Here is a 13,442-nt window from a genome sequence, read left to right on the forward strand (position 1 = left end):
CAGAGCAGGCAGCTCCATCCCCTTCCCACCCAGGTCCTTACACTGCTCGGGCTGCAGCCTGAGCCCCCAGGCCACCCACGCAAACAGGGGCTCTCTCCTGGAGATGCCAGGGGACAAAAGGCCCAACTCTTGCCAGAACAGCCAGCTCCTTCCTTAGAGAGCAGCCTTGCTTCCATCCCAAGCTCTTCCTAACACCTGAACATCTCTGGGAACAGACTGTTCCTTTCAAGCCCAGCAAGAGCCCAAGGCAGCCTTGCTTCTGCCTCCCCCAGCTACCCCCAGTGAGTCAGAGCCACACAACAGTGACAACTCCATCAGCCACTCCCCCTGATCTGTGCCTGCTGTGGAAGGAGAATTAAACTCTTTCAGACCAGAACAGTAATTGAATCAGTTTAATATACAGTCAGCGTATTGTAAATGCACTTGAAACTTACAGTATTGCTAACAGACGTGGCCATTGAGCCCAAGACCACCTTTCTAGAAAGGCACAGAGAGGCAGGAGAGTTGGGGCATTTCCCCAGATTAGTTGCAAGTGAGAAGGTGCACATAAGACCTTCCTCCTGGAAGCACCAGATCACCAGAAACTTGTGCTCTTTGAGAGGACTGCTAATGTGCTGGGATAAGTGCATGCACCTGGAGTGACAGCCAAAGCCTCCTGCTAGCCCTTACGTCAGGAAACTCTTGCTGGCTTTTGCATATACTAAAAGAAAAACAAAAAGAGGGGGAGGAAGAGCAGAAGAGGCTAGCTCTGTGTGCATGAAGTGTTCTTGGTGAGGCAGGAGTGAGGGAGATGTGTGACATTGCTTTTGCGCTTGGCAGGGACAAGGGCTGTTATGTGCATTGCTTTGGACACCACAACCACCCTGGGGTGAGTGAGGAAAAAATGCCCCATCTTCCAGTATTGTCACCATGGTTTCTTGCACCAGCAGGGCAAGAGCAAAGTCTGGCCAGACCAAGCACCTGGAGTGGGGACAATGGTGTCACCAAGGATTTGGGTCATCTTCTGTGGCAGTTGAAGTGGCACCATGGTGGTGGGGGGAAGCCTGGAGACTTTTGGCTCTGCAGAAGGCACTGTTCACCAGGGTGGGTGGGTGTGTCTGGAGATGCTAATTCTCAAATTTTGCGTAAGGGTTCTCTTCCTTGAACAGGCCTAGAAGAGAAAAGAGATTTGTTCAGACAGCAGCTCCCACAGTGGTCACAGCCAGCAAGAAAACCAGTCCTGGGAAATAACTCTTTGTCATTTAAGCATCCTCAAGCCTCCCAGCTGCAGTTCTCCCAAAACACCTGCTCTTACTTGCGCAGGGCCCACAGTCAGCACTGTTTCACTCTCCCCTTCTGCACAAGAGGAGACATCCATTGAGAAGCTTGACCTGATGGCAAACTCCTCTCCCAGGCAGGCCATGCACAGTCCAGGTCAAGCAGCCTGCCTAATCTTCCAGAGCTCTCCCCTCTACACAGCCCTTCTGTCAGACTGGATTACAAGCAAAGAGCCCAGACCCAAATTAAATTAAAACTGTTCTTAGACTTGCTTCCCTGCTCCTGCATCGAGACTGGGAAATGGCAAGGCAGGGTATGGGGCTGACTTTTGGGCTAGCAACAAGCCATGTGCCATGCTGTTTGATCCTTTCCCAGCTCAACACTTCTGAAGAAGAGCCACAAAGGACAAGATTGCAAACTCTGGGGTCAGGCTGCAGCAAGACAACCCTGACATGGCAAGAGAGACCCAGAGCACAGCCCTTCCACAGGCAGATGCTTCCCATACCAAGAGCTCCTTCAGGCACAGCTTTGCCTGCTCTTTCTTTCCTAAAGGATCCAGCCCATCCAGAGGCCCTGGAATCTCCTGCCTAACCTGGACCTGCAGTGGGCAGCAGCTGCAGGCAGAGGAAAGGTCTCTAGTTTTCCCTACAGCCCCTCCAAAGCCAGAGACCACCAAGTGCAGCATGCATGAGCCCAAGTGCTCCACAGCCAGACACTGGCAGAGCCCCCGGCAGCCCCAGTGGGCAGGCTGGAGGGACAGCGCAACTTCCAAGTTGATGTTCTCCTCAGGCAGGTCCAGACCTGGCCCAGGTCTGTGGGACTCACCTGAGGGGCAGTTCAGCCCCAGGAGGGAGGCTGTGCACTCCCATCCCCAGGGGACTGAGACACCACTGCTGGCACAGAGGAGCAGAGGGATTGGGGTGGGATTGGTGCCTGCTCTGTGCTCTTGCAGCTGTGGGCATTCTGATTCCTACCTGGCCCCACACCTCAGACTGCTGGCTCACCACAGAATTACTGGAGGGCTGTGTCTGAAGGGTAACAGGATTATGATGGTGCTGTGTCTGCCAGCTTCTGCTTCTACCTTCTAGTCAAGCTCCATCAACTTCTCCCACGTGGTAAGCTTGGAGAACACATTCTGGAGAACATTATACACTTCCTCTTCCCTGCCCAGGAAAAATAGCCCTTGTATGGGCTCACACACCATGACCCCAGCATCTCTACACTTACTCTGAGCCAAGAGAAGCAGGGACCATATTTTCCCTGCTGGCCAGGTCTCATCTACAGCTGTAACCATGGCAAGGAGCACAGTTACAGAGGCTGCTTCATCTAAAGCTTAGTTTGAATCACTCACGTCAGCACTGTACCGTATTTTCTTCGGATTTCATCATGCTGTGATTTCATCTCTGCTCTCCTGCGAGAGGCAAACAAAAAAGCCATGAGTCAGTAACTGGTGGTACAAAAGGGAACAAGAAGAGCCAGAGCTCCTTGCTTATTCCCAAACAAGGGAGCTCCAGGCTGGCAGGTTTGCTCAGCCTGCCACCTCAGGGAGTCTCTGGGGACCACCAGAGCCCACACATCAGCAGCCCTCAGGGAGCTGCATACACAAAACTTGTGATGCTACATCCACGAGTCACCCCGGCGTGACACTCCTAATGAGGCTTGTGTGTGAGCTAGGGCTGAAGCAGCCACTGACTGCATGTGCTGAGCCCCACGTGCCTCCTGGCATCACATTTGATGGCACAGACAGCAGCCAAGTCATCCTGCAGCCTCAGGGCCTGTGGTACAAACTCACCTCTCCTCCTGCCGCACCCGCCTCTTCTCCCGCTCCCTGGCTGCTCTCTCATCATCCTTGTCCGGCCTGGTGGACAGAAAAACCCCTTAGTGCACTCAGCACTCAGTCCTGCAGCAGCACACGGCTGCATCTGAGCTGCTCCACAATCACGGCACCCCCCAATACTTACTTTTTGCTCTTTTTCTTACAACAGCAGCAGCAGACCCCCAACATGATCAGAAGTGTTCCTCCCACCACGGACATTGCAATGATCAGGGCTTCAAAGTTCACTGAAGGATTTGACAAAAACGTGTTTAGCTCACACAGACACAATATAGGGTTACAATATAGGATCACAGGATCATTAATGTTGGGAAAACACTCAAGGATCATCAAGTCCAACTGTTCCCCCAGCACTGCCAGGTCTTCCAGTAAACATGTCCCCAGGTGCAACAGCTCTGTGTTTTTTGAATGCTTCCAGGGATGCTACCGCTGCCCTGGGCAGCCTGTTCCACTGTCTGACCACCCTCTGAGTGAAGAATCTTTTTCTTACTATCCAACCTAAACCTCCTCTGGTGCAATTTGAGGCCATTTCCTCTTATCCTACAGCCACTTTCTCTGATCTTGTTTATGAACATACAGCTACTGTCACCAGCAGCTTCAGTCACTGGGCTGGAGATGTGCAGCCACCTGGGAAAGCAAATGGACATTGTTAGCTGTGGATAACAATGTAGATAAACCTATGTAGACATAACAAGTGTTGGTACCCACAAATAAACACCAGCTGAGCACATGTCCCTGCTAACAGGAGCGCTCAGTTACTGGCAGGGAGAAACGCACTCAGGTCAAACTCCTCTGGCAGAAACAGGAGCAAAGCTATCTTAATCACTAATCCAGGTAAAAAGTAACCATTGAGGGAAAAAACCCAACAACTGAAGGCTTCAGGGCTAAGGAATCATCTCTGACAGGGAGGAATTACTGTCCATGGGAGCCAGCCTCAGAAGACATCTCTGATGAGATGAGCACTTAGCGGCATCTGAAGTCCTTGGGCAAGAGATAAACTGAAAAAAAATCTGTCAGGTTGGGGCCAGCAGTGCTGCTCAGGCAGCTGAGGGCCAAGTCCTGCTTCCTGCACCTGACTACCACGTCTCCCCAGGGCTGGGGGGCTCTGCTTGCCCACACACAGAACAAAGCCTGCTGGAACATGGCGAGGCAGCAGCCGTGAGCCCTGGTCCCTGCTCATCCCACTCAGCTCCTGCAGTAATGGCAGTAGAGACACCAGCCAAAACTGACACATCTACATGCCAAGGATTTCAGGCAACAACAAAGAGGAGGTTCTTCCAAGTGTGGTTCAGGCTGTTCACAGAATTGTGCCTGTGGAAATATTTGTTTAGGAGCCACTTTGCACACGACAGCCAGGCTACAGAAATCTCAGAGCACCTGAACCTGCTCAGAGCACTTGAAGGTCATTTAGTCCAACTCCATCTTCCACTAGACCAGGCTGCTCACAGTCCTATCCAACCTGACCTTGAACGTTTCCAGGCATGGGGCATTCAGCACCTCTCTGGGCAACCTGTGCCACTGTCTCATCACCCTTATTGTAAGAAACTTCTTCCTTTTATCTGTTCTAAAGAGATCCTCTTTTAGGTACTCCAGCCTGAGCTGACTCCAGCAGTGTCAGTGCTTCTGAAACCCTTTTGGGGTTTCAGGATGAGCCTGGGGTTCAGCTCCCCCCTTCCCACACAGAGAGGTCTGAGGCAGAGCACCAGGCACTCCTCCAGCTGATGACAGAGGCTAAGTCACACACACCAAAAATGCAGAATCACATAAGAGCTAATCTCCCACAGGACTAATCTTCTCTATAGCGAGTTTTGCAAGCTAAGGAATGTGATCTTCGAAGCTACTCACATCAAAACTAGCACTTCAAGGTCTTACAGAAGTTTCAGAAAAGCATACCACAGGGCTCACAAAGAGGAGATTCTTCTTCCACAAGCATAAGAGCAGTTTGAACTCTTGTGGGCAGACAGAGCCCAGCCTCAAGCACAAAAGATAACAGGCAACGGCAATTCAGCACCAGGCTCCTCATCAAGGGGGTGGGTGAGTGCAACCAGGTCCCAGCTTGCTTCCTTCCTTCTCCAGCCCCCAAAAGCTGGCTTCTGTATTGACGCCGGCAACTATTTACAGACACGAACGGAACGGGACCACACCTGAACAGCGTCGTGAGCTGTTTATTTAAGAAGCATCAGTCTCATTACATGGCTATGGCAATGGATCGATGCGAGCAGCTCGCTATCCAGACAGAAGGCCAAAGAAACTTAATGTTACAACATATTATAAGATAGTTTCAGACCCAGTTTCAGCCAATTACATAGAGCAAAAGCATATTGACAGTCGTTCTATCCAACCACATGAAGCACACATAGCTTTGGTTAAAACAATAGCAACTTTTTCTCTCATACAATAGTTCATTTATAAAAGACAAAGCACAGAGCCCTATTCATATTTAACCTTCTAAATATTTACTAAAATATACCTTTTTGCAACTTAGAAAGCCAAACTACATAGCTTTATTGTTCTATTTCTCATGTCTTCGCTACTGCTGATATCTCTTTTCTGCTGCTTAAGCATTTCACTATTCTTACTGTCTCTGTGGCCTTTCTTTTTCCCACCTTTTCTAAAATCCTCTAATCCCATGGATTCCCACATGTATGAGCATGAACATGCACTAAGCTTAGTCTAAACAAGGCACCAATCTCTCCAGAAATCCTTCAGAAAACAGAGCAGCAGGGAGGAGAGGCAGCTGCCCACCAGAGAAAGCTCCCAGAGGAGACCTGCATGTGCAGGGGTAGTTTTAGAAGAGGTTTTTTCTCAGGTGGGTAAGAGCTGAGCAGGACCACGGTACACTCAGCACTAGAAGCACACACAGGTTCCCAGAGAAGTCATCACACCTCTGGTTCCAGGAGCCCACCTGGGACAGCTGCCACGTGAAGAACCAGAAGCAGTGCACAGAGTGACCTGCCAGCTGCAGAGGAGAGATCTGGGATTCAGACACCAGGAGGGCTGCAGAGGCCCACAGAGAACCTGCCACTCCTGTTCCCAGGCGCTAGCCATGTCTGGAGCCTCCATCACACCAAAGCATAAGGGATGTATTTTGGAGTAGCTAAATCCTCACAGGTCCTACTTGCCAGAAGGCAGGGAACTGCTCATACTCTGCTTCCCCGCCCACGCTTCAGGAAGTTTGCAGAACCTTGACTGCCTTCAGCCTGTCACTGCTACACTGGCAGAGAGCTGGGAGGCAGGGGAACCTCCCACAGCAGCAAGCACTGTCACAGCCACCAGCCAGGCTGGCACTCACCCCAGCAGACTCCCCAGCGCGCCGAGCGGAGCTCGCACAGGTCGGCCGGCGGGAGGATTCTTCGGACGGGGTACTCCATGCACCTCCTGCTGCTGGCACACCACAGGCACTAGGACACAGGAGCAGGCAGCACAGCGTTACTGCTGCACTGACAGCGACCCTCGCTTTGCTTGGCAGCCACAGCACAGGGCCACCTCTGCTGGCTCATGAGACAGCACCCAGCAGCAACAGGGCGCTCAGGAGTAAGAGCTGTGTGAGCACAGATCATACCAGGAGAGGCAGGAGAGGGGAGTGCAGAGCTCTCGAGCAAGTAAAGATGCTGAGAATCCTTCTCCTGGCTTAGAATTGTAGACTGTCCTGAGCTGGAAGGGACTGATAAGGATCATTGAGCCAACTACTGGCCCTGCCCAGGACAGCCTTAAGAATCCCACCATTAATAACACAAATCCTTTATGTTTATTTTTGAGATAAGAAGAAAGCCTTTGAGACAAAGCGCTCTACACACACAAAGCTGATGAGCAGGAGAGGTGTGCATGTGCCCAGCCACTACAGACCATCTGCAGAGCTTTGCATGCTCCTCTCCTGGTGGCTCCAATCCCCAACCCCAGCATTCAGTAGGGGTTTGGTCAAACTGGTTCTGGCTACATCAGCTGCAAGATCTGACTCAAGTTCAAGTGTGCTGATATCTGTGATAAGGCAGCAGGGACTGGCAGGACACCAGCACACATCCTGCACCCAGCCAGTGCCACGGCCCAGCTGCTGGAGGGGAACTTGACCAGCCAGCCCAGCCCACTCAGTCCCTTCTCCAAGCACATCGTCCATCCATCAGGAAGCAGCTCAGCAATTCCATTACTCTAATCAAAAAGCACACAACAAAACCCACCCAGTTTCTAGCAACCTCCTTCCAGAGCACCAGAGAGGGATTGCCCTCTCACCCTCATAGGTGGGTGGAATTTGCAGCATGTCTGGGACAAGGGCAGGGGACCAGCCCTGCTTCCAGGAAGGAAACTTTTTCAGCATGGTGAGAGGCTGGGAGCCTCACTGCTGCTACTCACAGTGACATTTTTCAGGCATTCTTCACAGCTCCTGTTCGTATACTGGCGACAATCTGCAGGAAGAAAACAAGACACCTCAGGACTTTGAAGAGCTTCAGTGGTTTAAAACTCTGGGCTCCTCCAAGCCTGCTCCTACCCACCACTGGGCCAGCAGCAGTGCATGCTGCTGCTGCAAGAGCCACCAGCTTCAGCAAATGCTCCATGTCATGGTGGGAAGCCCAAATGCAAGGCAAGTTCTGCCTTGCTCTGCTGACAAAGCCCTAAGCTGCGAGTTCCTCTCTTGGGTTTTATTTCCCTAAAAGCCTGAGAATCTGCTGTGGCAGTAGGGCAGCCAGGGCACACAGCTAGAGTCGATCTGGAGGGACCCTATGAGGATGAGGGCAAGCAGTGGCTGGGTGATACAGTCCTGTAGCACCAGATATGGAGCAGCTCAAGCAAACAAGCCCCAGACACAGAAGCTGCTGCCAGGAGAAGCAGAGGAGCACACAGGGACACACAGAGCCACAGATCCTGCAGGAGGCCTCCTGCTGCACACGAGGGCGGTACCCTACCCCAGCCAGTTCATCCAAATCCTCCTTCAGCAGGACACAGTCCAGGCAATGCAGCAGCACTGCAGCCAAAATCTGTGCTGATGTTCAGAACCTGTTTCCACCCCCATCTGGCGGAGGAAGACCCCAGTTTACAGAGACAGGTGGCTCCCAGGACCAGAGCCACCATGGACGCCACAGGACCAGAGCCACCATGGATGAAGGCATCCCCACAGGATGCATCCAGCTGGGCAGGGGAGTGGATAAGATCTGAACCTGGACACAGGACAAACTGTTATGGTTGTTGCAGCACTTCGTGCTGGAAAATGAAGTATTGAGATTGTCTAAAAGAGACAGTCTCAAGAAAAGGGGAGACTTGAAAAATAACACAGAGACTAGAAATTTTCAGTTCCCCTGAAGTTGCTGAATAAAGCTTTGGGACTAACTAGAAAAAAGATAGAAGGATGTAAAGGTATGCACAAAGGAGGATAAATGTAGCTGGAACCAGTGGAGAAACAGACAGAGGACAAGAGAGGGGTTTTTTGTGAGCTACATAACAAAAACCAACAGTGCATGCCCAAAGTAAAAGTTCAAAGTAAGGTCACCAGTAATACTGAAGCCTTCAGTGAATATGACCACCAGACACCCCTTTAGATGACCTCCAGGACCAAAAAAGTAATTCCAGTAAAAGGTGAATGCATGCAAATTAGTTCTAGGAAAGTGGTGTTTGTGTATTAGCTAGGAGGTACCTTGTAATGAATATGTATGATCAGCATGGAATAAGTACCCTGTTGTGAACTCTCACCACACACATCACATTAAAGGAGATACTCTTCCATGTGTCCGACGCGGATAAAGAATGACTGCTTTCCAATGTTTCAAACGGAATAAAAAACTTTATTTCATAGCTAATATCCTAATATCCTAACATCCTAATATCCTGATGTCCTAATGTGCTAATGTCCTTATGTCCTAATGTCCTTATGTCCTATATGTTCTAATGTCTTTATGTCCTAATGTCGTAATGTCCTAATATCCTAATATCCAAGTATCCTAATATCCTAATATCCTAATATCCTAATATCTTAATATCCTAATGTCCTAGTATCCTAATGTCCTAGTATCCGAATATCCTAATATCCTAATATCCTAATGTCCTAATATCCTAATATCCTGATAGCCTAATATCCTACCCTCTCCCCAAGTATCTACAACTATATGCTTTCCCTCCAACAGCTCCTACTCTCCCAGTCTTGAAGTATCCCCAAACGGGTAGAAGAAACTAGACGAGGCCCGTCTCAGCATCCTGGTCTTCAGCTCAGACGGGCCGTGGAGGGTCCACATCAAATCAGATCGCAGCGGGACGGTGTTGGTTGTCCCCTGCGGCCAGCGCTGCAATTCCCCTCGGTGGCCGCTGTCCCAGCCCGTTTCTTCGCAGGTCATCCTGCTCTCTCCGGGGACGCTGGCGGGGCACAGGGCTCGGTGACCTGTCGCCATCAGCATGTCTTCGGCGCCGGCCACCTCCAGGAGCCGCATCCTCCTGCGCCTCCTGCTGCTGCCGCTGGCGCCACCGCGCCACGAAGGGATGGAGGCGGCGGCGGGGGCGACGCGGGGCCACCGGGGCTGGGTTGTCCTGGCCCTCCAGCACACGGATGCTGCCGATGGGCCCTTGGCAGGTGGGGCAGGTGGCGGCGGCGTCGGTGGCAGCCTGGGGCTGGATGCAGGCGTGGCAGAACACGTGTCCGCAGGGCTCCACGGCAGCAGCGGGGTTGCGCAGGAAATCCACGCAGATGCGGCAGACACGCACGGCTCGTGGCGCTGATGGCTCCTGTCCCACCTCGGCCATTGCTGCTCCTGGGCTTGGCTGCTCTCAGCCGCTGGCAGGACTCGAAGGCTTGGCTCCCACTTCTGGAATTCAGAGGTTTCTCAGTCACTGGGAGCACTCGGAGGCTCCTCAGTCGCTGACAGCACTCAGAGGTTCCTCAGTCACTAGGACTAAGAGGCTCCTCTTCACTCACTGGCAGAACTCAGAGGGTTGTCTTCACTTACTGGAGTCACTCAGAGGCTCCTCGGTCACTGGCAGTGCTCAGGTTCCTGGGTCACTGACAGCACTCGGAAGATCCACAGACACTGGTAGCACACAGGCTCCTCAGATGCTGGCAGCAGTGGAAGCTCCTCAGCTGCTCTGGGTCACAACGTGAGTGCTCCGGCACTACCCAACGCTGGTGGTTATAGTAATGCAAGTGTGTCATAATGGTCATGAGTGGTGACAACACAGGGCTCTGAGGGACACACCCAGGAGCCCCCCCACCCACAGAGATTCTATGGTACAAAACCCACCTGGCGGTGGGCTGCACGCCTCAGCGTTTGCCCAGATCCCTTCCCTTCTCTGCCAGTCACACCCACCAGGACCTGCAGAGATCCTGCTCTGCAGAGCTGCCTTCCATGGCGTGTGCTGGGGCTGCACCTCCTCAGCAGGAGCACTCTGCTCGGCCCTTGGTTGAGCTTCAGGAGGTTCCATCAGCCCATTTCTCCAGCTTGTTGAGGCCCTTGTGGGTGCAGAGTCACCCGCCGGTGTCTCAGCAGCTCTTCCCACTGTAGGAAATTCAGCAAACTTGCTGAGGGTGCTCTGGGCCCCGTTATTCAGACCACTATCAAGAAGGAAGATGACCGGTCCCAGTACTGACGCCTGGGCTACACTGCTGATGATCAGCCTCTCTCTCAGCTTCATACTCTACTTAAAAACCAGTATCAACAGTTAAAATCACCTCCTCTCAGGGCAGAGCTTATTTGCAAAGTTCTGCCTCCCCCAAGCCTCCTGCTTTCTCCAAACTCATGAGAAATGTCTGATTATTATAGATGAAAAATGAAAAATAGCCAATTTTAATAAAAATATAAAAAATAAAAATTATTTCGCGACCGTAACACAGTCTCGACAGCCACCAATCAATCGGACAGCCGCCCCTGGGAGGGGATGCGGGTGAACGTGAGATTGGCCTCGCTAGCGCCAATTCCTCCCCGTCCACACTGGCTGCTCCAAGGCAGCAGTTCTTATACGGTTTATTTCACCCGCAGCAGAGTGTCTTTGTTTCTTTCTGAGTTCTTCATATTCAAGTTGGTTTCTTTCTCTGGCTCGGGCTGCACAAAGCCTCCGTCCGAATAGAATAATACACTTCCCTGATTCCCGGATTCCGGCATTCAGATGGAAGGTGTTGATGGCCCTGGTCCTCTCAGATAGGTGTCTTGTCTGGGCCATCATCGCTTGGGGTCACTGGGTGCAGGTCCTTGTGAATGCCCATCCCCTGTGCAGCAGAGTTTCCTTCACATGTAAATGTGGTGGTGCCTCTCTGTCCATCTGCCACGGTTTCACCATCCTGGGGAAGAATCTCTCCCCCGCCTTGTACACCAGTAGTTCATTTTATACATATATATATTGATATATCTTTTATTCCCACGAATTACTAACCATATTTATAACACTGACCATTTATCAGCCCCAGTGAGCATTTCCCCCTTCAAATACAGCAGCTCTGGCATACAGCATAGGATCTGTTGAATTGTTTGCTTCTTCCACCACTTTTCCTGAAATATACCTGAAATATACCTGGTATTTTCCTGGAAATACCATTGTAGCACTACACACTGACACCACCACTTGGAATAATTTGTGACCTTTGCAAGGAGACAGGTTGTTTGGCACAGACTCTCCAGCAGCAGGCACTTCAGGGCCTAGCTGCTGCTGCCACCATAGCCCTGCTGTGAAGGGAATGGAAGAGGCTGTGATGACAGCAGGCCGCCCCAGCACAGTTATCCACATGCAGCTGGGCAGCCTGTGCTCACAGCTCAGTCTGCCCCTGGGATTTCGCCTCTCAGAGTGCTGGCTGTTTGTCCCACCTTTCCTATCACATGGTTGGAATTGGCCTAGTGCCAGCTTTTTGTGGCCTTTATGTGCAGGGCTGTAGAAATCTCAGTCTCAAAGCCAAGCTCCCTGTTACATCTCATTAACCCCGTCTTTCCAAGTTCCCAGGGCATGGCCACATTCCATCCACCATCCATCCTGGCTCCCAGCAGGTCTCTCTGCTGCCCTGGCTCAGCAGAGGAGGACAGAGCCAGTCACAAGTGGGGTCTCAGGAAGAGGAACTTGCTTGCAGTTCCCTGATAGGTTTGCAGACATCACTCCTTAGCTCTAGGAGCAGGGCCAGTGGAGCACTGAGGGTACCCAAAATGAATTTACTGGTCCCAGTTCCAGGACAGGAGGGGGACTGGAGCCTGGTGCAGCCCAGCAGGGGAAAGGCAGCTCAAAAGGCTTTGGCACCAGCTGTCCCTGGACCTTGCTGGCTCTCAAGCAAAGGCCCCACAGCTTTCCCTGTGCCTTTGGCTGGCAGAGGCACCACGGGCCCTTTGGGCCAGCACATGAAGGACCCCTCTCAGCACTTTCCCTTCTCTTCACTGGGCTCCACAGTTCATCCTCCACGCACAAGGGATTCCAGCCACGCCGGGATCTGTGAATCATCACCTCCCTGCCGTGCACACCCGGACACGGCGCTCTCGGCACCACCCTGGCTCCTGCCCGGCAGCCCCGGGGCGCAGCCCCTGCCCGGACAGAAGGTGGGAGAGCAGCCACCACCAGAGCTCGGCAGAGTCAGGCCCTGTGTTCCTCCCACCCGAGCCTCTCCTGGCAGTAGCCGGCGACAATCTGGATTAAAAGTCACCCGCGAGCCCTGCCCCTGGGGCAGCAGCCAGGGCTCCCGGCGCCTCAGCTCCCCGAGCCCAGCTGGGGCCGCTGTGCTGAGCTCCACAAGCCCGGCCGTGCAGAGGGAGAGCTTCACCCCGGCCCACGGGAGCCTCCCCGGCAGGAGGCCACGGGCAGCTCTCCTCAGCCCAGACTCTCCCAGCCCTGCCCGGCCTGCACACGGGGCTGCGGCTGCTGCAGGGCCGGGCCTGGGCAGGCTCCAGAGCAGGCAGCTCCATCCCCTTCCCACCCAGGTCCTTACACTGCTCGGGCTGCAGCCTGAGCCCCCAGGCCACCCACGCAAACAGGGGCTCTCTCCTGGAGATGCCAGGGGACAAAAGGCCCAACTCTTGCCAGAACAGCCAGCTCCTTCCTTAGAGAGCAGCCTTGCTTCCATCCCAAGCTCTTCCTAACACCTGAACATCTCTGGGAACAGACTGTTCCTTTCAAGCCCAGCAAGAGCCCAAGGCAGCCTTGCTTCTGCCTCCCCCAGCTACCCCCAGTGAGTCAGAGCCACACAACAGTGACAACTCCATCAGCCACTCCCCCTGATCTGTGCCTGCTGTGGAAGGAGAATTAAACTCTTTCAGACCAGAACAGTAATTGAATCAGTTTAATATACAGTCAGCGTATTGTAAATGCACTTGAAACTTACAGTATTGCTAACAGACGTGGCCATTGAGCCCAAGACCACCTTTCTAGAAAGGCACAGAGAGGCAGGAGAGTTGGGGCATTTCCCCAGATT

The 13,442-nt window shown here is 52.6% G+C and overlaps 1 protein-coding gene across 1 annotated transcript; it reads right to left on the bottom strand.

The window, feature by feature from the left end:
* Nucleotides 1-428: 428 nt before the first annotated feature.
* LOC135302349 (uncharacterized) lies at nucleotides 429-9,811 on the bottom strand. The gene is made up of 8 exons (XM_064422719.1): nucleotides 9,453-9,811; nucleotides 7,439-7,520; nucleotides 6,384-6,492; nucleotides 3,219-3,318; nucleotides 3,050-3,115; nucleotides 2,622-2,668; nucleotides 1,805-1,871; nucleotides 429-1,422 (listed from the first exon to the last, which is right to left on the bottom strand). Exons 1-8 carry the CDS (start codon nucleotides 9,809-9,811, stop codon nucleotides 1,323-1,325), a joined length of 930 nt encoding a protein of 309 aa, XP_064278789.1. The 3' UTR covers nucleotides 429-1,322.
* Between the last annotated feature and the right edge of the window lie 3,631 nt (nucleotides 9,812-13,442).

This window comes from Passer domesticus, chromosome 6, assembly GCF_036417665.1.
Source record: "Passer domesticus isolate bPasDom1 chromosome 6, bPasDom1.hap1, whole genome shotgun sequence".
NCBI lineage: Eukaryota > Metazoa > Chordata > Aves > Passeriformes > Passeridae > Passer > Passer domesticus.